The sequence below is a fragment of the Carassius auratus genome, linkage group LG30F (genome assembly GCF_003368295.1).
Source record: "Carassius auratus strain Wakin linkage group LG30F, ASM336829v1, whole genome shotgun sequence".
NCBI lineage: Eukaryota > Metazoa > Chordata > Actinopteri > Cypriniformes > Cyprinidae > Carassius > Carassius auratus.
The window spans coordinates 218039-244093 of record NC_039294.1 but is presented as its reverse complement, the minus strand read 5'-3'; the positions used below and the strand labels follow the sequence as shown (position 1 = coordinate 244093).

The window sequence follows — 26055 nt, the reverse complement described above, 5'->3', positions numbered from 1 at the left end:
TCTTTAAAAGGTTCTTTAAATGTACCGGTGATAAAAATTGTAAAAGTTTTAATGGGTCCATCTCACAAGTTTGTCCATTACTTCAGTCTTCAGTGACACATGATCCTTCAGAAATCATTGCTGCACTTTCTTATTATTATCAATGTGGAAAGCAGTTGTGTTGATTAATATTTGGTGCAAAATGTCATTTATTTTCAGGACTCAATGATGAATTGACAGATCTAAAGAACAGCATTTATTTGAAATTGAACTATTGTGTAATATTATAAACATCTTCACTGTCACTTCTCATCAGTTTAGTGCATCCTTGCTGAATAAAATTATTATTTCGTTATAGTGTATGTCACAAAAATGTGATTTTGAGATGGCTGAATAATGAGAATAGTTCACACTGTCTGAAGCTCTCTCAAAGCAGGTTAACTTTTCCCACTACTTGTCTGCATCCAGTTTTTGCGTACTGTCTTCCAGCTGCAGTGTGATAGGCCAGTTCATCCGCCAGTCTCTCTACCTGACTGAACTCAGGGTAAAACCCTTCGAGGGTCATTTCCTCTAGAAAGCACTGTATGACGTGTTCCCGCTCCAGCAGGGAAAGAGGGATGAGTTCGACTGCGGGCTCCATCCATAGAGGATGGATGAGAGACAGGGCCCGTCGGAGCGGTTTATGGGCCCCGTTGGTGGAGGCGTTTTGAAGAACATGAGCCGTGACCTCCCTTTGCCCCAGACTGCTGAGAAAAATGTAAACCACGTTCAGAAACTCATTGGTCTGATTGGACTGAAGAAACGTTTGCAGGATGTCCAGCAGCGGAGGGGCCATCAGTTCCACCTCGTCCAGGATGAAGAAGGGAATCTGCTCCTCTTCATCGGCTTGAGTCACTACCTCTGATATACGATGAGCTAGTTTAGAGGCGCAGTGCTGCGCCATGTCCTGTAGGGGGCAGTGGTGTTTGGATAAATAATGCACCACTAGCTTGTCATCGACTACTGAGCGGAAGTGACGCACCAGCAGGCGACCCAGGTGGCTCTTCCCGACGCCAGATGACCCGTGCAAAGACAGGGCGAGGGGTTTCTGGTGAGCGTAAGTGGAAAGGTAATCGTTCAGATGGTCCATGAGCTCCTCTAGCGCCTCTGGCTGGCCAAACACCTCCCTGTGCAGCGACCTCTCCAAACCCTCAAGATCATACTTCAACACATGGTCGTCCAGATTCTCAATAGCGTTGTAGACCTGGGAGAAAAGGAAGATAATCTTTTTAATAAAAAGGTACTGTATGCATGTAAAATACATGTTTATACAGGTGCATCTAAAAAATTTATCATGGAAAAGGTCTTTATTTTTTGTGATTTAATTAAAAAAAGCAAACTTTCTTATATTCTAGATTCATTACACACAAACTGAAATATTTCAAGAGTTTTTTTGTTTTAATTCTGATGGTTACGACTTACAGCTTAGGAAAATTAAAATTTCAGTATCTCAAAAAAATAGATTACTCCATTTTGAGCTTGATTAGTTTGATTAATTTTAAGTATAAATATTGGGAACCTCTTGGGCTAGTTTAGCACATGAAACACCAATTTTGGGAAAGACTACTGACTTGGCAATGGTCCAGAAGACAATCATCAACACCCTCCACAAGGAGGATAAGCCACAGAAGGTCATTGCTGAAAGGGCTGACTGTTCACAGAGTGCTGTATCAAAATATATTAATAGAAAGTTTACATGGAAGTACAAAGTGTGGTAGGAAAAGGTGCACAAGCAACAGGGATGACAGCCTTGGGAAGATTGTCAGGAAAAACTGATTCAAGAACTTGGAAGAGTTTCACAAGCAGTGGACTGAAGCCGGAGACAGTGCATCAAGAGTCACCACACTCAGACATCTTTAGGAAAAGGGCTACATTTGTCACATTCCTAGAACCAAGCTACTCCTGAACCAGAACAAAAAAAAAAAAATGTCAGAATCATTTCACCTGGGGTAAGGAGAAAAAGAACTGGACTGTTGCTCAGTGGTTCAAAGTCCTCTATTCAGATGAAAGTAATTTTAGCATTTCATTTGGAAATCAAGGTCTGGAGTCTGGAGGAAGACTGGAGAAGTCCAGTGTGAAATTTCTGAAGTCAGTGATGATTTGGGTGCTGTGACGTCTGCTGGTGTTGGTCCATTGTATTTTATCAAGTCCAAAGTCGATGTAACCATTCAGGAGATTTTTGGAGCACTTTATGTTTCCATCTGCTGACAAGCTTTAGCACCTGCCCGCAGAGCCAAAACCACTTCCAAGTAGTTTGCTGACCATGATATTAATGTGCTTGATCAGCCAGCCAACTCACCTGACCTGAACCTCACAGAGAATCTATGGGGTATTGTGAAGAGGAAGATAGGTAACATCTGACAAACAATATAGAAGAGCTGAAGGCTGCTATCAAAGAAACCTGGTCTTCAGTAAAACCTCACCAGTTCCACAGGCTGATCACCTCCATGCCACGCCACACTGAAGCAGTAATTCGAGCCAAAGGAGCCCAAACCAAGTATTGAGTGCATAATTAAACCTGCTTTGGAGATCTTGAACATTTCTGTTTAGTAACTCTTTTTATAATTGTTCTTTGGGAAAATATTATAATTTTTTGAGATACTGAATTTATAATTTTCCTAATCTGTAAGTCATAACCATGAGAATTAAAAAACAAAAAACAGTTGTGTGCAATGAATCTAGAATATTAAAAAGTTTGCTTATTTGAAATAAATTACATAAAATAAATAACTTTTATATGATATTCAAATTTGTTGATATGCACCTGTATATATATATGACCTGTCTGGTAAAAAGAGGATGAACCAATAGTAGATGAAAGGAAACCTCCTTAAAAACAATCAGTTCTGGCACAGGAATGACACTCAAGGAAAAGATCAGGCAGAATTACCTGGAAGAAGACGATCACGCTGAAGAGCAGCAGGAAAGGTTTCGCCCCGCTGCGCTCTTTCTTTGGCCTGAATATCAAAGTGTTATTTGGGAACAGCACACGGGACCTCCTGCGCTTGGACTTCCTGGTCTGGGGACTCTTAGGGTGCAAACTCCCATCAGACACAGCAGAGTTAGTGCTCGACCTGACTGAGTTAGATCTCTTTAGGTACTTCTTCTTGATCCGGATCATGGCTTTCAGCTGTGGAGAGAGGAAAGACTTGCTTTGTCCACCTTCCTTCTCCTCATCTCCTCTCTCCTTTTCCACCTGAGCATCCATTGAAACCCCTTCACAGTCCACCATCGGCCTGAGAAACTGAGAGAAGCAAACAAAAGTCTATTTATGTTATATAAAAGCGCACAGTTTTTCACATTAAGTGTGTGTTTTATAGCATACAGCTCCACAAAGATCATGCAGTTCTGCTAGAGGTCACGGTAGGTTGCGTGACTTGCTTTAGCCATTTAATCCTTGCATTTTGCTGTATCTTGGCAATTGTTTGATAATTAGAGGTAATTAAGAGCTGGATTTGGCAAAAATACAGTAGTCGTGTGTGTATAGAGCATGACCCTGAGGCAAGAAAGGTGTAAAGCAAAGAGCATTATGACCCTAAATCAACCTAATTGCTCTTTTAAAGTCTATATTGTGGCTCATTAATGGTTTTCACTTTTCAAGGTCTGTTCTAATATTAAATTATGCTCACATTAAAAGCATATTTCTAGCTTTAATTTGCTACCAATCGCTGTAATTTCAGAGAGTCTATTGACACACAAGAAGAAACAAAGTATGGCTATAAATCACCAAATTAAACAAAATAATTATTTTATTTCTAAGTTTTGATAAGTTGAAGTACTAAAACTAGTCAATCTAAAACTGAAATAAAAGTGAACAAAAACTATGATTAACTATAAAAGAAAAAAGTGGAAAAATAAAAATGACAAAAACAACTACAGTAAATGACTAAATAAAAATGGAAAATCTAAAAATAAGTCACAAATATTACTATAGGAATAATAGTATACTAAACAACAATGAATCAATTATTAATTTGTTTCATAATTATAATTTTAAGTATCTGACATAAATCATCTTGCCTGGAAGATGAAAAACCAGTGAAAATATATTATTACACTTATTATTAGACTTAGACTGAAAGAAGAGACCTAAGCCATAGCTACAGATAATGTGGCCTCATGATGACCTAAAACACATCAGCGGAATTGTGGAAACTTTTGCATGATCAAACACAACTATATTTTCTTCAGAAAAACATATTGTAATCGGGATCCACACATATACACGTCGGGAAAGTCCAAACATATTTCTAACTAAATTTTTCGACACATGTGCTCTCTGTGTATTACTTCCTAGTCATATTATCTGAAGAGTATTTCCTCGTCCTCCACAAGTCTGGGCAGAAAGAGAGAGAGAAAGAGAGGTCTCTGTCCTCACACACTATGTGAGTGTGTGATGAGTTGTTACTGTTTTGCATTACTCACATTACCACTTTGAATTACAACAAATGCAATGGAAGGAAACAACAGGGATTTGATGTATGACATACTGTACTATGACATTGTAAATTACAATGTAAATTAGTGTGATTATTGTGAAATTTGCTGATTTTTTTAGAAAAGATTTACTGTGTTCATTTTATTGTACTTTATCTTTTTTCATATGTAGATTTACATGATAAACTATACTATTTCAATTTACTATTTACAGTTTAATTACATCTTCAGTGTTTTGTTTATAGAACGTTTGCTTGATTTCGTATGAACATGGTGAAAGTTTTTATTTATTTATTTTTTTTTTTATGTGGCCAAACAGTATTTTCTGATAGTTAAATAATAAACAACATTATCCAATTACCTGTATTCTTCGGACTATAAGTTGCACCAGTCCAAAAATACGTCATGACGAGAAAAAAAAACATACATAAGTTGCACTGGACTATAAGTCGCATTTATTTAGAACCAAGAACCAAGAGAAAACATTACCGTCTACAGCCGCGAGAGGGCGCTCTATGTTCTCAGCGTAGACTATAGGAGCACTGAGCAGCATAGAGCGCCCTCTTGCGGCTGGAGATGGTAATGTTTTCTCTAGGGTCATTTCTCTTGGTTCATGTCAAATTAATTTTGATAAATAAGTCGCACCTGACTATAAGTCGCAGGACCAGCCAAACTAAAAAATATGGTACATTACCCTCTGGTTTTGTATATTTTGAAACATGACATTTCAGAAAACTTGTAATACAGAAAATGTTAGCAAAGTATAGAGAAATCCAGAAAATTGTATCTGTATTCACCAGTGGTGTCTTGCCTTAAATATAAATGCCTTGTTTATTTAATGCAATGACATTCAGATAGTTTTGAGTGCGCCTTAAGTGTCAAAAAGACATTGTAGATGCATTAATGAAAACATGACTGTATATTTTATCTTAGGAGTGATGGTTGGAGAATGGTGTTTGTTTGCACACAGCACTGTGAGGTCAGTTATGCAAACTTTACCATGCAAATGGTTCTGTAGCACAGCAGCAGTAACATAAAACACAAATATTCGCTCTTAAAACTAAAAGTTCTTTATTGGCATCTGGTTCAGTGAAGAACCTTTAACATCTATGCAGTGTTAAAGATATAGATTCCAAAACATGGTTTTTGCAGAGATGCCATAAAATACCAATTTTTGGTTCCCAAAGAACTTTTCAGTCAAACTGTTTTTTTTTTTTTTTTTTTCTTACTGGGTAGAACATTTTAAAAACCCAAAGAACTACTATAAATGTCCAATGGAAAGGTTCTAAGAATGTTAAGGTATCTTCATTGAACCTTAAATGACTAAAGAAGCTTTATTTTTAAAAGTGTGCATCCATTCTGGTTTCTAAATAGTGGAAAAGAAAGCAAAAAGATGAGTGAGGAAACGGAGACTGTTACCTTCAAAGTTGCACGAGGCGTCTACTCGCTTGCTGCTCCTCGAGTCTCGGTTCTGTTCTTTGATGATTGATAGTCGATGAGATTCCCTCTTCCAAACGCACCAGTCCTGTCCACCTGTTGGATACCTGCTCACTGAGCTCCACCCTCTCGCTGCATGTTGTCTTTCCTCTTCCTTTGATATGGAATAAACCGCAAACAAGTTGCTTGTATCAGGGTCATTGTAAAACTGCAGCTGCCCGTTCAGATGGAAAATTCCCAATGCAAATCATATAGAAAACTGTGCATGATTTAAAGAACCTTTTAAACTAATTTGGGACACTATAATCATCCTATTACTAATAATTATGGTTTTAGGTTAATTCTATAAGAGCATGGCCTGCTGTCTTGAGGCTCTGTAGTGTCAGATCATATAATGCAATGCAATACTGAGAAATGAACAAATAAACAGAGGCCTGATGTTCACATTTGATAATCACATTTTAACATGATTTTTCAAAAAAATGTGTCAAGTAAACATAAGCTGTTGTTCATCATAAATATTACTAACATATATAAAAGTTATTCTTACATGTAAACTATACAATCATTAAAGATTTCACAGCAAAAAGACACAGCAGGAGGACATTTTTACAATTATAAAGGCCTTTTACTTGCTAAAAAAGGATAAATTATCACCATCGACAAAGAGCTTGCCAGCCAATAGTGTTTTTCCATTCCTACAACTGTTTAGCATAATCTTGTACAGTCTTTTATTTATGGAACACAATATAGTTTCATTTTTGAAATGACCCATCTCTGCATCACTGACGTATCTCTACATTGTTCACAAATTGTCTAAATAACATTTATATAACCGCTCTCTGGGTGGAACAAAAAACTAATTTATTTAGCATTATTTGCAGTCTGTTTCACTAATTATTCAGTTAGGGTTATTTTGCTAGAGGAGCAGGATTCCTAACAGAATAATGAACAGTAGTAACTCTAAGACCTAGTGTCCAGACAGAAACACAGCATGAATTTATTCGTGAAACTTCAAGTCTTTGAGTTTCCACCTGTAAGATGTTTGTCACAAAGTTCGTCTTCTGTATGTTTGTTTGTACACAAGACTGCTTGAGTCACGATCTTGAACGGACATTGAGTTTATGTTTTCATGGCAACATTACATGGGAACAATTTTTTGATTTGCAAATTACATATATTTTTTGCCATACAGTAGGGGAAACACACTTTGTAATTTAACCCAGAAAAACAAATATTGTTATCAATAAATAATTATAAATCTACAACAATAAAAACAATTCAAACAAATAATCAATATAACAAAAAACAAAAAAAACAAAAAAAAAACAAACAAAAATACATATTATACAATTAATAATACAATTATTATTATTTGTGTTAGGAAATTGTTCTTATTGATAAATTAATAGCGTTAATAATTATTATAATTATTAATATAATTAATATATTATTAATATAATTAATAATATAAATAATAATAATAATATAATTTATAATAAAATAATTTAACTATTTAATCAAAATATATTTGGTTATTGGTTTATTTGGTTATGGTTAAATTATTATTTATTATAATATTATTACTTTAATAATAATTAGCATTAAATGATTGTTAGTAAATGTAATATATAAAATATTATTATTGATTTATCATTGCTGTTAATAATAATAATAATAATAATAATAATATATTTTAATTATTATTAAATTACAATTATCACTTTAAAATATTATTGGTATTAGTCTAACTGATTGCATGTAATCTGGAGTACCTAATCAAATTCCAAAAATGTATAATTTATTATTGAATTCAATTTGATTAAAGATCCTGTTAAATAATAATAATAATAAAGATTTTATTAAATTTTAAAATGCTCATAATCAGACTACAGTTACTTGTTTATTGATATGATGATTTATAGTTTAATGATTGAAATTATGACTTATTATTCACACAATAGCAATAAAGTATTCATATTATATTTATTCTTCCTTTTTATTCTTTTTCATCTTTTAAATTTTTCGTTCTAAATTAACCTATGTACACATACTGTATCTGTCACTGTGATGTCTCTGAGACTGTGGGAGCTCTTTTCATGAGATATGTGATATGTATATAATAAAGAGATTTGATATATATAAAATACACGCATTTGCTGTGGCATCATTTCGATAAGCTTCTGCAATGTCACAACATTTATTCCCGTCCAGAGTTGCATTAATGTTTTGCCAGAATCATTCATTGATGATGGGAGAGTTGGACAACTGTGCAAAGTCTTCTCCAGCACATCCCAGAGACTCTCGATGGGGTTAAGGTCTGACTCTGGACTCTGTGATGTTGCATGCTCCCTGAACCACTCTTTCACAATTTGAGACCAATGAAACCTGGCATTGTAATTTTAGGATATGCCCGTGCCATCAGGGAAGAAAAAATCCATTGATGGAATAATCTGGTCATTCATCTATTCCGGTAGACCTCATTCTTTGAACACATAACATAATCATCCATGCAGTAATTGTCCACTCGGAGGATCTTATTTGCTTAGTTAAATCCAGGTGGTGACTTTTTTTTTTTTTTTTTTTGAAGGGCAGTGTATAAATAAAGGGAGAGTGTTTCCTGTTCTTCAGAAAGTTGACTGATTAGTCATCCACTGGGAGAAGGGCATCAGGAAAACCCACTGTATGTGGGAGTGATGTGAGTAACATTGCACGTTTGTGGTAAACTGAACTCCACTCACTCATCTGCCTGAAAGAGCGGAGAAATTTAGTGGGGTGGGAGGAAGCTTGTTTTGTTTGCCATTTTCATAATCTGTAGCAGATTCTAGCATTTCATTTTCGCCATAGGGATGAATGTTTCAAAAGACTTCAATAAAACATTGTACAAATTGTACATTGTACCAAACTTGACAGCTCTGGGATTCATAGAAAAAATTACAAACTAAGAACAAAAATGTATATATGAAAATTAAAAAAGCACCGAAAGTCAAAAAAACATAAATGGAAAACAGTTGTTTTAAATGGTTTTTGTTTGAATAATTGCAGAGCATAAGAGAATTCTTTCAAAAAAATCTTTCTCAAAAAAAAAAAAAAAAAAAAAAAAAAAAATCTTACTCAATATATACTGCCTAGTTCTCATAATCTGGAAAGAAATCTGAAGAAATTAGAGAAGAAAGAAGAAATTACTCTGACTTCATATTTTATATCATTATGTAATCTCAGGGTTTATCTGTCTTTCATACATAGCCTTTCTGAGAGGTTTGTACATTATCAGTACAAACCAGTTTCTCAACAAAGAAAATAAAGGGTTTATCTTACTTATGGAGACTGCTCTGTTGTAAGAAAAAAAAAAACACTTGCAAACAATAAGACGGTAATAACTGTGGTAAACATTATTTAATAGTACTTAAACATCAACAAACACTTCTCATGTAGTATGCCACAACTCTCATTCTCATAATAGTACACACACACACACACACACACACACACACACACACACACACACACAGAGAGACTCAACATGCAAAACAAATCTGACCTCCGCAAAAACAAAGAAAAGGAACAGACAAACCTTGTGCCAGTTCCTATGAAGGACACATAACCAGCCCACACTACTGAAGTGGACAGACATTCATAAACACACACAAGTCTCTTTCTACATCAGTAACACATTCAAAGCAAAAGCACAATAATTGTGCACTGTAGTTCACATGCTGTACACAAGCAGAGCAGTAACACAAACAGACTGCTGTAATCCGGTCTGCTCAGTCTTTGTGTTGGCTTAAGCATCATCTGACGTACATTAGCATTAGCTGCGACAATACGAAGGCAGAGATGTATGATGCATTATGACATCAATGGCTGGAAGAATCACTGCGATCTGTCTAACCCTGTGTTTACCTTCACTACAGTACATAAAAAAATAATCTCTACAGTACAATCGAACAGTCTCTAAATCAGAACTTGTAATGTCTTTAGATATCTGATTCAAATCCACACAGAAATAACCAGTGCACATTGAACATTTATTTATTTGGAGACCAGATGTTTTTGAAACACTTCAGAAAAAGTCTCATTTTAAACATCAGCTAAAGGAATAGTTCATCCAAAATGAAAATAATGCTAAACATTTACTCAGCTCAGAACATCTGAGATGTAGATGAGTTTGTTTCTTCTTTTTTTGGAACTGATGCTCACAGTGAATTGGTGCCATCAGATCCAAACAGCGGATTGAAACATCCACACGACAGTCTATCACTTAACATTGTTTGAAAATCTGGTTGTTTGTAATGAACAAATCCACCGTTAAGATGTTTTAACTTTAAACTGTTGTTTCCAGCTATGGAATATCGTTTTCTTCAGTCTCATCTAAATCAGGAGTGCAAATTATGAACAGCTCAAGCACTGCTTAAATGCCAAAACAGTCCTAAACAAAGGATTTTGATGTGAGAGGACAACGACTTTTTCAATGGAGGAAACATTGTTGTGGTTTATGGATTTGTATTTTAGCTGGTTTGGTTAGCCTACTTGCGGATCATTGTGATATTGCATTAATGCTAATGCATTAGCTAATGTTAAATGAGACGTATTGAGTCATTGTGCTCATGCTGTGCTATTTTTAGATCTTTCTTGAGAGCTCTTATGGATTGATTTCAAAATTCTGAAAAAGTCCAGCTATTTCAGTGCAAAGTATTACTTTACTTCCTTCATTTTTTCCACACATCCTCTTATCTGAAGTCACTTAAGTTACACAGAAAGTAGTTTCCCCATTTCTGAGGTTTCAGATAGCACACATCTTTTTACTGGTTTGTCTGGTTTTGTCAGCCATACCAGGCAAGCGACTGGGACTGGGAGGGGGCAGCTTCAGAGCTCTGGTACTTTTCCATTGCGAAGGCAGCAGTGTATTACTGGAGCTCCGTGAACGAACTCTGGCGAGAGGACGCCATCTGCTGCACGAATCTGCGCTCTTTTTGTCGTTTCTACACGACTCTGACAAACTTTGTTAATGCTATTGCTATGTAATCGCTTTGTAAAACAAGACAAAAAGGCTTCAATAGCTGTGCTGCTATTAGAAACAGAAATAATGAATCAACGTAGTAAACATGCATGCAAGTATTTTTCTTATTACTGTTTAGCCTATTCATATTCTTTTTCTTTGTGTGTAAATGTCAACAATACTTTCCCTGACGGAAATTGGTTTTACTAAATATAATATAATATATATATATATATATATATATATATATATATATATATATATATATATATATATATATATATATATATATATATATATATATAAACATGGTTACGTTACACTGACCTTATGGAAAAAATGGTAGTCAGTACGCCAAAAAAAAAAAAAAAAAAAAAAAAAAATTCCTGGTATTCATGGTTAACCATGTTTACTATAATAAAACCATGTTTAATTTTCGTAAGGGTTGGCAAAAAAGCCTCAGTCTTTTACCATGCAAATAAAGCTAATTGAATTAGAATTTAATTCATTATAGGAGTTCGGTTCAGTGAAATGGAATTACAAAAAAGTTCTGATTTTAGTATTAGACATGAATTTAACACGGATGAAACCGAAGCGGTGAGGGAAAGAATTACAGTGCGTTTAATGGAATTGACTGCTGTAATGCAAATTCAATATGGCGTCTAACCTGATTTGCAGTGGTTCTCAACAATAATTTAACTTAGCTGAATTGCTAAAAACATACAAACAAGAGGAAAACTGAAATTATTTTTTTTAACAAATTTCTGAAATCACAAAAAGTATTGTGGATCATTTTAAACACTATAGTTTCTGTTAGGGGGAGCTTTGTCATAGTCACAGTTGAAATACCTCACTTTATATTGAGAGCCTTTGATAATGTGAGCCCTTTGAGATTCACCAGTTTATAAAACAAGACAACCCCTCTTTACTGTGGTAAAGACATTATATTGCACAACCTGCTCTATATCATTTTTATAATTGACTACAGCTGTATGTAATCTACTTTAAAATATTTTGGAGATATAGCACTACTGACTATTATCAGTGTACTATCGTCCGCTTACATATTGTGAAGTAACTATACAGTTATGAGTGCCCCCAGGAAGTATTTAGAGCCAGAACATACCGAAGGAGTACCATAGTATGTTTAAAGTACAACAGAATTATCATCCCATACCACATGATTAATGTCTGTAAGGAACACAAAACAAAGGTGCCATAATATTTTGAACATTTAAACATAGTAGTACCACATAAACACCATGGTACCATTACAGTACTTTTTTTTGTAACCGCTATCCTCCTTGTTAAATATAGCAGTAGATTTCATGACAAGGGAAATGTTGATTTGTCTAGGATGGAAAAATTCTAAAATGTGTTTGTCATGTTGTTTATTTGTTTGTTTATGCTGTCATTTGACCTTTTGACACGAATGCAGTCAGTGCCAGTAATAATAAAGCCCAAAATATACTCTGCACAGTCGAAGCCTTTTAAAGCCATTTAGAGTGCGCACACACATGCGTTCAACGCATGCGCGATTTTGATCCCAGTGCCTGAGCTTTTCCTATACAAATGTTCTGAGCGATAAAAATGTCTTTGTATTTGTTAGTCACTGGTGTGTTTTAATCCCCTCAGACAACAGCTTGTCAATACAGAAGTCTATATTGTTTTTCTCGTCGTAGTTTGTTACTGTTCTCATTCCTTTTCTTTTATGACTCCGAAACAACTGCAAGAACCAGTGTCGCCACCTTGTGGACAACCTATTTAGTGCAAAAAAATACAATTCAAAGCACATGTGCAAATTGTGTATACATTGTACACTGCATTGGAAAAATGGAGCTTCACACGATGTTCGTGTTACGCCACTGTACGCATGCTCTAGCGTATATATAAAAACCAAAGTATTCGGGCTTACTTCCAGTTGATCGTGAAAACAATGGTGAGAATGACGGTCACTATTGCCACCATGCTCATAATAAAAGCTTTGCACAGTGGAGTTCGCAGTATGGTCATCAGCCGGGACCTCTCTCTACCCCCATCTCTGCCCTGCTGACCCTCCAAGCCCGCTGGGTTCCCGACGTCCAGAGTCTGGCTGACGGTCTGCGTTAGGGCCGGGGCAGAGCTGGGGACTCTCTTCACCTGCAGTTTGCCTTTGTTGCGGTTGAAGCGGATGCTATAGACATGCTGCATGGCGGCCGGAAGGTAAGACAGCACCGTGGAGTCATTTGCTAGCTTGGGAAGACCCAAGTCGGGTAACGGGGTGTATGCACGGCACAGAGGGCACTGGACAGTGTCGGGTTGGGTGGACTTCACGTTCATCCGTGCAAGACACTCCAGGCAGAAGGTGTGCTTGCAGTGGAGTACCTTAGGGGTGTTAAAGACATTGTTGAACTGGGAGAAACAGATGGCGCACTCCAGATCGGGGGGTTCAGCATTGTCATCCACAGGTTTGTAGGGGTCACGGAGGGAGTTCGGGTCAGACTCCATGACAATGAGAGGAGGTGAGGGAGAAGGAAGTCAACGGGCATCCTCAAGATCCATGGCAATGTGGCAAGTCTGAAGAAGTACAAGAACAGTTCAGTTTCATGAGTTAGACTGTTTTTTTCTACCACCACAAAGAATAATGTTGGCTTTGTGACAAATTTCTTATGCTCCATCTATTTTAAGTCATCCTTGAATTGGATCAAATAAAATAATTTAACAATCATTTATTTATAATAAATATATAAACATAATAAATTATCTAAAAAATAAAAAAAAAATCTAAAAAATACCTGGCTTAGTACACATAACATATTGCTGATCTTTTTGCTTATGTTCCTTTATTGCAAGATGCTTTGGATTAAAAGTATCTAAACGTATTTAAAAAATAATTAATTAAAACACCTTACTTTGTACATAATAGAATATTGTTGGCTCTTATAATTGCTCACGCTCCTCTAAAATAAAATAAGATATAAGATAATTAAAACCCTGTAATGGTCTGGCAAAAACTGGCTTTGTGCAAAATGAATATTGTTGTCTTTGTATGAAAGCATCTGTTAAATACATGAAAAATAAAATAAAATAAATCTGTAAACCTGTGATGGTCCGGCCATTCGTTTAGAGAGTTTCTCTACCTTCAAAAAAAAAAAAAAAAAAAAAAATTCTTTAGAAAAAGAAAAAAAATTGCTGTGTGTCGAATTTCTCATATCCTTCTTTAGATAAAAGCATCTGCTAAATGCATGAATAGAAAAGCCAAAACAATACAATAAAAGAACATTTTGGGATATGAGCACTGAATATGGTCATCAAGTGTTTTGGATTTTGGTGTTCGCCTGTATTTCTAAATAGCTTGGCTTGCAAGACCTGCTCGTTCAACCAGCTTGTTCAAAGAGCAAATTTCTCAACAAGATACTTGACTTCAGGTTGCTCTGGATGGACTGTCTGTATCCCCTCACTATAACTTACTGTAGCTATCAGTAGAAGAGAATGAAATACGACTAATAAACAGACTTGTTTGTCGTTCTGCTCATGCACTAGACCTGTTCGCAATAACAGATTTGCCTTGGAAATGCTTACAGGTTTCCATCAAAGAACAGCCCAAAACTATGCAAAGCAGCAGAAGGGTGTCCCATTGCTGACGCCCATGATGCAGATAGAAAGGATTCGGTTGCTTCATTAGAGGTCCATCAAATGACCTTTGGTTTGGCCTCAACTGATCATAGTTTACATTTATGATGGCAGTATAGTCAAATAAGATGTGCGTAATGGCTTTAGCATTTAACTGCAATGTTTCTTCGTCTACTAACACCTGAAATTGTATTATTTTTTAAAAGTGGATTTGAGTTGCTTCACAGTTGGGACACTGACAATTTATTGCCTTACATTTATACAAATACATCCAATTTTTCAAGTGTTGAACATCTGATAAGCTGAAGGTTTTGACACATTTTGATTTCCAAACCCGTCTTGGTCTCTAAGCCTTCTTCTTTTAATGGCATAATCCCATTTAATTTAAACCACATTGGTTTTCAACTGGAAGTGCATAAGCTACTGGATTTGTGCTGTAAATTTTGCTCGACTATAATCAAGTCAAACAAACTATCCCATTAAAGTCACCCTTGTTCACTCGTCCACTTCTACTTGGAATAATGACAGCAGACATAAAAATATAATGTCTGTCATATAATGTATAGATCCAGTTACTCACTCATCTCAAGACGTCTCTTCTCTTACCCGGTCAGATGAGGCAGGTGTCCTGGGCGTCGAGGCTGTTGTTTGCGCCTTTGTTGCCTTTCGGAGAGAATGAGATGTGTTAGTGTCTTTTCTCAGTGCTGTCTCTCTCTCTCTCTTTTTACATCTAGCACACTTTTCCTGACGTTTTACATAGAAAAACAAAAACACCAGGAGTCACTCCGCCACTTTCTTTCTTTTTTAGTTTCTCTCTACCTCTGTGTTGTAAAGAATGGCAGCATTTGAATACTGGAGCAGCAGGCAGGAGGAAATGCACAGCGAGTAGTCAAATACAGCTGCCAGGCATATCAGCAGTGTAAACTGAGAGAGAACCAAAGAGGGAATAGAGAATACATACCTGAGCAGAAGAGAAGACTGTGAGCCAAAAGCCAAAGTTACTGTGACTGTACCATGCTGATATATACAAACATATAGAGACATAATGTTTGCTATCTACAAATTATACAATTTGCAACATTAGGAATCTTGTTAATATAAATCTTCTAGTAATTTTAAGGTGTTATATACACATTTGTTCATGCTAACGTTCTTCATACTCTTATTCATAAACAACAAAGATCGAGCTGCACATATTATTTCACAGATGTTTCCATTTCCTGCTGTGACTGTATGCAAAAAGAGCCAAAAAAGGTGTCGACTTCATTGAACTGAAATAATTTATTCACGCAGCATGCACATACATATAAACATTTCCTTCAAATTGATAACTCCACACCTCAGCATTTACATAATAGTCAAATAAGCACATCATTCTAACCTTCACATCTTTCTGTAGCATTAAAACAACATTACATAATACATACAATGTCATTGCATTACAGAGCAAAATGTTGTATTGAAGCAAGCCATTGACAAATGCTAAATATCATATTGATAATAAATCTGATTAACTAGATCTGTATAAATGTGAGGAGAACTGGCTTCATACGTTCAAATGACCAAAACACCAGCTGATTCAAAGACACAGCAAAAATAATAAAATAAAATGAAACAATAAAATATTATTTTCTAATACATAGAATTCAATGTAAACAAAATCAAAGCCATACACTCAAATATAAACAATTAAAATACATAAATGCAGTTTGTATTGAGAAAAGCATTAGTAGCATTCTAATGCAATGACATTCAGGCAGTTTTAAGTGGGACTTAAGTGTACAAATACTTTTGGGGAGATAATGTATATTTTAGAAGAAATAAAAGACAAAAACTCTTTGGTTGGTATATTTGTGAAAAAACTGTGTCAAAACATTAAATGTCAAATCAACATTGTCATGTTGGCAAGACAGTGTTTTCAGGAAAAAAGCTGCAATATTCTTTTTCATTCTAGAACTAATATATATATATATTACAAACAACAATGACAGAAAACACATTTCATCACTGACTTCACATTCTCCATAATGTGATCATCTGTTTGAGGGAAAATATTGAGATCTGCTGTTTTTTGAATTGAATTCTCTAAAGGGCCACATACGCATCCTTTCCCTCTCCTCGGAGTCTCTGTGTGTGAAATACAAGACAAGGCTGTTTACATAGATGCTTGAATGTGTTTGTGTTTGTCTGTTATCTCTAGCAGCTTCTATCTGAAAAATGATTCAGCTTCCCATGTTGCCAAACCCTGAGTCTGTGTGAATGTAACTGTCAGTGTGTGTGTGTGTGTGAGTGTGTGTGTACAGGGAGAGAAAGAGACTGAGGTTTCACATCTATGTGCTTTCTGCATGAACGATTTTGGCAGTGAATCATTTTGACCCATTAGCTATGACTTAATGAAGAGTGCAAATAAAAGGTCTCCAACAGGAGTGAAAAGTACAGGGAAATTATACTCAAGGTAGAGTACAGGTGTGTTTTTTTTTTTCCTGTAAATTTTACTCAATTATAAATCTAAGTATGAAAATATATTTATGGGAATGTATAAAAATGGAGACCACATTTAATTGTAGTTAAGCTTTAGAAACCAAAAATAAACATTGCCCGTTAGCTTAAGAAATAGATGAGAGGAACAAGATTGTCCCATTCAATTAATATTCGACGCTTTTACTCACAGTTTTTCTATTTGAATTACTCAAGACAAATGCTCGAGAAATATTAAAGTTACCTGAAACTTTTTATCTAAAGTCTAAAAGTTTAGTGTAGTATAATGACGCATAAACTTTGTAAAATAGTACATCAACATACAGTATAATTAAGTCCAAGTACTCCAGTACTTTCACTCCTGGCTTCCAAAAACTTATTCAAGCATATTCAGCAAACAAGGAGAAGCTGAGTGGCATTTCATTGTTCGTATCAGTTTACACACACACACACACACACAGAAAAAAACTGCACTCATCTAAGATACATTTTTTTAACCCTGAGTTAAGCCATATTTGGAAAAAGCCATATTGTAAATACTTTCTGCAGTCAAGAGTTTCATAGCCATTCAGTCTCACTGCTTCAGGTAAGTTAATTATGTTTAAACACCATTTAATGGTTTGTGTATTCAGACGATCATACACTACATGGTCAAATACATTGTGGACAATGTAGACACATTTATACAGTTCATGCTCCTATTAATTATAGGCCAACCTGTTAAAGAAATAGAAATCTGCTGAAACTTTACTCCCCCCTCCAAGATGAAGATGAGTTTGTTTCTTCATCAGAACAGAATTACAGAAATCACTTGCTCAGAAATGGATCCTCTGCAGTGAATGGGTGCCGTCCAAACATTTGATAAAAACCAACAGGCAGCTTTTTACTTCCCAAGATATTAACTGATGGTCTGGAGTGGTTTTCATGAGCTGTTTGGATTCTCATTTTGACGGCACCCATTCACTGCAGAGGAGCCATTGGTGAGTGTTGTCATGAAAAAACAAACTCATTCACATCTCGGATGACTTCAGGTGAGTACATTTTCAAGACTTATCTCTTTAAAAAGTATAAGTCCACATACAGTACTTTGGAAATGAAGTGTACATTCCAGGAGTTCCAGTTAATAAATTAGTTCATTTGAACTCATCAGTTTGATTGTCCAGGCGGTCCAGATGGACGTCAGAAGCGAGCCACTTCAGTGAGGCTGGGCACTGCTCCCTGATCTAGATGCAGCTGGTGCAGTCCTGTGTTAAAACTGGCACACAGGAGACTGCTGGAGTCACACGGAGCCAGAGACACCACAGGCCCTGAACCGTCCAGCGTTAACGTGTACAAACACGCTGAAGAGAGAATATGGAGGAGACCAGAGTCAAACCTTGAATATTCAGATTCAGACTTTTTTTTTCCATGATTATACTAGCTTGACACGTTAAGCTAAAGATGTTTGTTTCAGAAAGCGTGACACGTGTAAAAGAAAATGTGCAAGAGTGTCAAGTGTTGCTTATGACATTGTTCTTTAAAGGAGAATTGTGTCATTTGCATTTAAATTCTACATATCATCAAAACCTGGCAAAAATGTATGTTATTTTTTACCATAAATCACAGCTCTTCAATAATGGTTATCTAAATGTGTTAGGATTTTAAAAACACTTTAAATACTACTCACAAAAAAAAATAAAAAAAAATAATACATTTTGGGAAATGCATGTTAATCTATGTTATGTAAAATTATATAAGAACATTTCTTATTATCATCAATGTTGAAAACATTTGTGCCACTTATATATTTTTTTAAGGATCCTTTTATTTGGAATCTAAATCTTTTGTAACATAAAAATGCCTTTACTGTCATTTATGATCAATGTAAATCATCGCTGCTGAAGAAAAATATTACTTTCCTTCATAAATAAATAAATAACTTGCTTAATGGATCAATTTAAATTTATATTCAATTAAATATGTCAATCAGAGGAGTAAGCTTCCCCAGCTGAGTTTGCTTAGCTCCTCACAAAGTTTCTTTTTCTCTTACCAAAATATGTTAGACTTTTCCGATTTGACTTCCATAAACAGGAAGCTGGTCTATTAACCCATGAGCCAGCTGGCCAATTCACTTGTACACATTTGGAAACATACAAGTGTATGTGTTACCTGCAGTGTTCAGATCCCATATTTTTACTGAGCTGTCATACGACGATGACGCCACGAGGGCAGGACATCCGGGACGGGGAGGCACAAACACGCAGCATGCCGTGGTCTGCAGGTGTCCTCTGTATTCAGCCACCTTACAGCCGGGCTGCCTGAGGTCCCACAGCTACACCAAACAGAAACACACACGTTAAACGTCTGAATGCATGCACATGGAGAACTGTGTCCTGGCAGTATCACACGTACACACACTCACCGTGGCTTCACAACCCTGACCACCAAAGCCATTGCTGGACGACAGCAGGTGGTAACAGTTGGAGCTGATGTCACAGTGCGTCTGAATATACTGCTTTGCCGGAAATGTGTTAGTGACCTGCCAGGTACGGCTATCCCACACCCTGAGACGGATAATACACACCAACACACCAATCAAAAACATTCATATAGTGCTATTAATTAAATTAGTGCTGTCAAATGATTAATTGCGATTAATCGCATCCAAAACAAAAGTTTTTGTTTACATAATATATGAGTGCGCTGTTTCAAGGCAACTTTACAGAAATCATGATGTTAATAATGCTTTCATTATCTTAACATTTTCATGCCTTACAGTCACATTTAGCAAATGGGCATCACTTGTTCACCAATGGATCCTCTGCAGTGAATGGGTGCCGTCAGAATGAGAGTCCAAACAGCTGATAAATGGGTGCCGTCAGAATGAGAGTCCAAACAGCTGATAAAAATATCACAGTAATCCACACCACTCCAGTCCAGTCCATCAATTAACATCTTGTGACATGAAAAAGTGCATGTTTGTAAGAAACAAGATGTTTTTAACTTCATATCGCTGCTTTCATCTAAATTATGAGTCTAGGCTGAATCAGGAGAGAAATATGGACTGATCAAGCACTATTTACAAGTGAAAACAGTCCAAAGTAGTTCTAAACAAATATGTGGGTGGATTTTGATGTGAGAGAACTTTTTTCTACTGGAGAAAGCATCATTATGGATTACAAAATATTTTGGCTAGAAGCGGAGATATAAAGTTAAAACGCCCTGATGGATGGATTTATTTCTTATAAAAATGCTGCTTTTCATTTCACAAGATGTTAATTGATGGACTGGAGTGGTGTGTTGATTACTTGTTGATTGTTGGTTTTGTCTTTCTGACGGCACCCATTCACTGCAGAGGATCCGTTGGTGAGCAATTGATGTTAAATTTTTCCAAATCTGTTTTAAGAAACACACATGATGGATTGATGGTGAGTACATTTTCAGCAAATTATAATTTTTTAGTGAGCTATTCCTTCATTCCTAAGATCATTAATTGGACCGAAGCTAGAATGAACTGACAATAAACAGTTGTATTTTAATAACCAACCTTAAAGATTTAAAAAAGTACTATAACAAATGAATTGCTTATTAGTTAATGCATTAACTAACATTAACTTATGGGACCTTACTGTGAAACGACAAAGATACTACAGTATATATATAACTTTGAGGTGATATAGCTTCCACAATCATATAGCTTATTTGTTTAACAAATATTTCCTGAGAAATGCATGTCTGCAAACAATAACTGTTCACCAACACAACAGACCATATGACGTATCAGCGATCTGACCTGATAGTTTTGTCTTCTGAGGTTTGGACAATGGATGTGCATCCTGGTACCCAGCACAGATGAGTTACCTGAAATAGGACAGCACGTGATAATATTCAGGGACTATTAAAACATACACCAGAATCTCAAAAGTCAATTTCTGAAGATGGCCTTTCCAACCAGGTTACGTGAGATGGTGTTTTTCTGCAGACATTCTCCGGACTCGATGTCCCAGAGGCGCATGGAGTTATCACGAGAGCCGGTGCACAACTTTGAGCCATCTACGAAATGAATAAAACCACATTACAGGACGGCGTTTGAGATTTTGTGCTCATAGCATGCTATTGTTAGAGGGTTTGTTCACCTGGGCCTACCGCTACCCCGTTAACTACGAGCTCATGGCCACAAAACTCCTGGACGGGTTCGGCATCTCGACCCATATCCCACATCAGCACTGTCTTATCACGGGACGCACTGAAGATCAAGGAACTTCCTTTAAAACAGCATAACTAAAGGAAACCAGAGAGATTTATATACACACAGTATATGAAACACACTTATTCATTGAGGCATCTCTATGTTTATGAAATAATTGAGCAATACCAGTTTTATTCATTTTTTCACAACTAATGAAAATTGTTCCAAAATAAATCGAAGCTTTGTCTTTACCTTTGTAATCTCTCTGCTGTGGCCCTGGAATGATTTACACCGTTTTCCAGCTCTCCAGTCATAGACAACCACAGCCTGAGACACAAATCATATTAAAATGCACGTATTGTCAATCAATGAAAAATATATTATAACTATCATTGCTTGTTTTAAAGCCTTAAATGTGGAATGTTTGTGCCAATAGTGGCAACAATCTGACATACAAAATTAGATAGATCTTTACATGCTTCTTGATGTTACACAAGCATTGCTAGCATGTGCTGTTGCTATGGGTGTCTGGGTGGTTTCTACAGTCAAACAGTCATAAACATAATATACATGTATCTTAAAAAAAAAACAACAACAACAACTTTTAAATAGAACACTGTTCTTTTGAACTATCGATTTATCAAAAAATACTGAAAAAAGTATGACAGGTCCCCCCGAAAATAACACTGATAATAAATCAACATATTATAATGATTTCTGAAGGATCATGTGACATGATTGCTTCACATGAATAAATTAAATTTAAAAGTATTTTAAAATAGAAAACGGTTCTTTTAAATTTCAATAATATTTCACAAAAGTATTATTATTATTTATTTATTTTGATCAAGTAAATGCAGCCTTGATGAACATAAGAATCTACTTCGAAAAACATTAAAAATCTTACTGATAACAAACATTTGAACAGCAGTGTTTAAGTTTCATTTTAATTTTATTTCATTTAATTTTAGTACTTCAAATGTTTGTACTTAGTACTTAATTTAGTACTTAGTACTTCAATGTATAACTAACATCTATACATTACTTTTTGAATTAGTCTGTATTTTCATATTTTTAAGTTTTTCATTTCATAATTTCAGTTAAAATTTGAGTAATTTGATATGCTTTGTAGTATTCATTACTTTATTGATACACAAATATGAGAAATGTTGCCTTGGGAAATAGCTGAAATAAAATAATAAATTTTAAATTAAAAAACATTTCTATGCATATTCTGTTGTTATTTTAAGCATTTTGTTAGTGGTTATAATTGTGGTTATAATTGTAATTTTAGTAACACACACACACACTTCTTTTCCTAATTATATTGTTTCGGTTTAAATTTTAGTACTTCAGTTTCAACTTATTTGAGGAAAAAATTTCCAATTGTCATTGTTTTTCATCAAATTTTTCAAATAATAATAATACTTTAACTAACAAATGTGACTTAAGATAGTTTTGGTTAACAATACTATGGTTGGGTCACCTGAATGTCTCGCTGCACAGTTTTCTAATGTTACTGGGTATTTACAATTTCTTTAAAGGGGTCATATGATGCGATTTCAAGTTTTTCTTTCTCTTCGGAGTGTTACAAGCTGTTGTTGCATAAAGAAGATCTGTAAAGTTGCAAAGACTAAAGTTTCAAATCCAACGAGATATTCTTTATAAAAGTTAACCACTCCTACCTAAAACGGCTCATTATAACACGTCACTATGTGGGAAAGTTTGCATAATGCCTCCCAAATGTTTGCACAAAAATGTTCGCTGTTGCCGCCGGCCTGGCTCTTCTGACTTACAGCCTGTAAGTACGTTTTCATATTTAAAGGATCTGCCACTGATGATTCAAACAAGAGTTTTGAGCAGTAGAATATCACTTGTTGTTTGTTGTTTCTCCGATCACAAATGCAGACATGGTTTTAATGCGGCGTGATATGCAATGTGTAAAAAGACAGCATAAGTCATTATAATCGGTAATTATGTCCTCACTGGTTGCAATAAATGCCTAGTTTGTAATGGGTTTAATTGATTTTGTCTCGTCGTTCCTGGGGATGTCATCACAGTATGTCAAGCTCGCGGCATTCAGCCAATCACAACACACTGGATCGCTGGCCAATCAGCGTACACCTCGCTTTTCAGAACGATGAGCTTTGTAAAAATCTGTGTGTTTCAGAAAGGCGGGGCATAGAGGAGCAACAATAATGTACATTATGTGGAAAATAATGTGTTTTTTTAAAACACACCTTAAACCGCATAAACACATTGCATTACACCAAATACTAAACATAATGTTCTTTTTAGCAACATCATATGACCACTTTATATAAAAAGGCAAAATTCAATTAGCTTTACCCACTTTATGAATTAGTGTTCATAAACTAGGGATGTTCATAAAACACTTTTTATAGTACCCAAGGTGGGCAGAGGGTCAACTATTTGTGCAATTCCATTAGATGCTGAAGCAATTTTACAATTAACCTTTGACATCCAACACCCCCAACACTAAAAAATCTCCAACCTCCCTCCTGTTCAATGCTTTTCCAGCTCACCTGGTCATGCCCTCCTGACACACACAGGTCAGAGGTCAGGCTGACGACACAGTTGATGGCATCTGTGTGAGCAGGTTCATACTGCACTACCTGGTGCACAGGTGCAAGCTCCGCCCCCTCTTTGGCCCTGTCAACAACACAGCCTCAATAATCAAATCCAACACAACCAAAACATCATTACTCATCATATCTCACTTGTAAAGGTCTGAGCGCCGCCGAAACTTGCTCTGTAGTTTCCCCATGCCTGTATGGGTGTCTAATCACCCGATATCAGGAGGTCTCACTCATCTCTCCACAGCACAGGCCATCTTCAGACTCTTTTGGGATCTGGAAGAATTACACCGTTTTTTTACACGTTGATGAAGACGTCAAGTCCCTGGGAACCTCACAAGGGAGATATTACCTGCCAAGAACAGATGCTGATGTTGTGTCTCTAGCATAAGCTGGTAATCAGTTATGTACTGGGTTCAGTTATGTATGGACACAGCTTGCTTCTGAGAGCTACAGGAAGACAGGGAGGGCGACCTGAATCCTATTAAGTGCATTAGTGCCTCATCGCATTAGGTAACAAGTAAGATGCAATATGGCAATATTTGGCCAACCCAATATCTCCATCTCCTGCAATAAACCTTCAGATATGAAAACAGCTATTGAGAGAGAGAGAGAGAGAGAGAGAGAGAGAGAGAGAGAGAGAGAGAGAGAGAGAGCGAGAGAGAGAGAGAGGGTACCTGTGCAAAATGCATTGATCTGTTGAAAGTAAATCAGAGAGAACTGCATGAAAAGCATGCAGCATCGCTTTTAATCCATGCATCTGCTATTAAACTGCACGAGACACGTCTAGACGCATTTTAAATGCAGTAGAGTTCTTGACACCAAAAAACAAAACTTACCGTCCCAATTCTTAAGACGCTTAGCCGGGTATCAATGTCAGTGTGTCGGTGTTATTGTGAAGGGCTCGCATGTGTGCGTGTTATGTCGGAGCTTGCAGAAAATACGTGAACGAGGGATTTATGGCGCATCGTGATCCGTCTCGGCGGTAAATCTTCTTCCGCAGCTCCTCGAGTTCATCATCTCCACGAGAGACGCTTTCGCTGTTACCAGGCGCACGGAGGTCACGTGAGCGCACAGGAGGCGGGGCGTCAGGTCACATGGAGCTTCTGAACGAAATACATATAAATTTAGCAAAGCAAACAAAAAATAAACAGCAAACGAAACGAAACTAAACTAAGCTAAACAAATTAAATTAAATGATATAATTAAAATCATTTTTTTTAATTTATACAGATATACATAGTATATAATAGATATATATCTTACATCAAAAATAAATCAAATAACTTGTCTATTCCATCAATTATTTATTTTTTTTAAAAATATGTCTTCTCAGCTTTATTGTTGTTCTTTAAAGATATTAAAGAATAAAAATTATTTAAGGCCGTGGAAAATAGTGTAAAGTCAATTCAAATTAAGCTAAAGAAATGATGTTTAAAATGTGTTTAGGGACAAAACACATGTAAATGTCGTGGTAAAAAGTAAACACGTGCCCTATATTCAGCAAGAATTAATAACTTAAAAAAATATATATAAATAAAAAAACAAAAACTCCCATATATGCACGGTGCAATATTGTTGTGCAATGTAATTTTAGGTTTCTGAACATAGGCCATTTTTTTTGTCCATAATAGTATCAATCATTTAACAATGTCTTGAAAAAATTACTTCAATACTTAAGGCAAAGTGGAGTTAAGCATTGAACTATTTTAACACAAGTTTATAAGTTGCTTGTTTGTATACTAAGTTACTAATAATTTTACATTATATTATATTACAAATAATATTATGATTATTTGTAGTTGTAGTATATTCCTGTCAATGCTGCAGAAAGTTAATACTAAGTTAGTTAATAAAATACTAAAGTTAATACTAAAATTTTGTTTTCTAGACTAATTTCTATTTGAAGATCTGCCCTCTTGTGGTCAATGAAGGCATGGCTACTCTCACCAAAACTAGGCCAGTGGTTTAGGCATTACAGAACATCTGATATGTGAAGCAACACAAGATTTCCTTCTGTCTCAAGCATTTGAGATGATCATCGATATAGCATGAGCTTACCGTTCACCATACTTTAGACTTTAAATGTGCATTATTATTATTATAATTTTTTTTTTCATAAAATGATGATACTGGTGTGGTCAGAGGCTTCCAAACTGGTCGAGTTCCCTATGAATCAGAAAGAGGCTTATGGGCTCTGCAGATCACTTGACTGAAACAGCAACAATGTGCTCTTTGTGATCAAAGGCCAAACAATATAATGCTTGATATAGTTGAATAAATATTTCTTCTCACAAAGAACAGCCAAC

The 26055-nt window shown here is 35.8% G+C and overlaps 3 protein-coding genes across 16 annotated transcripts; all 3 read right to left on the bottom strand.

Moving 5' to 3' along the window:
* Nucleotides 1-373: 373 nt before the first annotated feature.
* tor4ab (torsin family 4, member Ab) lies at nt 374-5945 on the bottom strand. 2 transcript variants are annotated; one of them, XM_026240442.1, is made up of 3 exons: nt 5875-5945; nt 2909-3262; nt 374-1222 (listed from the first exon to the last, which is right to left on the bottom strand). In XM_026240442.1, exons 2-3 carry the CDS (start codon nt 3248-3250, stop codon nt 407-409), a joined length of 1158 nt encoding a protein of 385 aa, XP_026096227.1. In that variant the 5' UTR covers nt 3251-3262; nt 5875-5945; the 3' UTR covers nt 374-406. The 2 variants fall into 2 exon arrangements, with proteins under 2 accessions (XP_026096227.1, XP_026096228.1); XM_026240443.1 differs by lacking the exon at nt 5875-5945 and having other exon boundaries at nt 2909-3345.
* A 6436-nt stretch (nt 5946-12381) lies between these two features.
* Nucleotides 12382-15499, bottom strand: LOC113067945 (probable E3 ubiquitin-protein ligase RNF183). Of its 3 annotated transcripts, none has more exons than XM_026240439.1 (2): nt 15084-15499; nt 12382-13447 (listed from the first exon to the last, which is right to left on the bottom strand). In XM_026240439.1, the coding sequence occupies exon 2, from the start codon at nt 13376-13378 to the stop codon at nt 12803-12805; it is 576 nt and encodes a 191-aa protein (XP_026096224.1). In that variant the 5' UTR covers nt 13379-13447; nt 15084-15499; the 3' UTR covers nt 12382-12802. The 3 variants fall into 3 exon arrangements, with proteins under 3 accessions (XP_026096224.1, XP_026096225.1, XP_026096226.1); XM_026240440.1 differs by having other exon boundaries at nt 15110-15499; XM_026240441.1 differs by lacking the exon at nt 15084-15499 and adding an exon at nt 13972-14010.
* Nucleotides 15500-15765: 266 nt separating this feature from the next.
* Nucleotides 15766-24806, bottom strand: wdr31 (WD repeat domain 31). Of its 11 annotated transcripts, none has more exons than XM_026240427.1 (12): nt 24586-24806; nt 24424-24442; nt 24099-24324; nt 23891-24022; nt 23696-23822; nt 21402-21476; nt 21097-21241; nt 20913-21013; nt 20754-20821; nt 19383-19524; nt 19130-19292; nt 15766-18321 (listed from the first exon to the last, which is right to left on the bottom strand). In XM_026240427.1, the coding sequence occupies exons 4-12, from the start codon at nt 23935-23937 to the stop codon at nt 18161-18163; spliced, it is 1029 nt and encodes a 342-aa protein (XP_026096212.1). In that variant the 5' UTR covers nt 23938-24022; nt 24099-24324; nt 24424-24442; nt 24586-24806; the 3' UTR covers nt 15766-18160. The 11 variants fall into 11 exon arrangements, with proteins under 11 accessions (XP_026096212.1, XP_026096216.1, XP_026096217.1 ...); XM_026240431.1 differs by having other exon boundaries at nt 24099-24313; XM_026240432.1 differs by having other exon boundaries at nt 24099-24227.
* Between the last annotated feature and the right edge of the window lie 1249 nt (nt 24807-26055).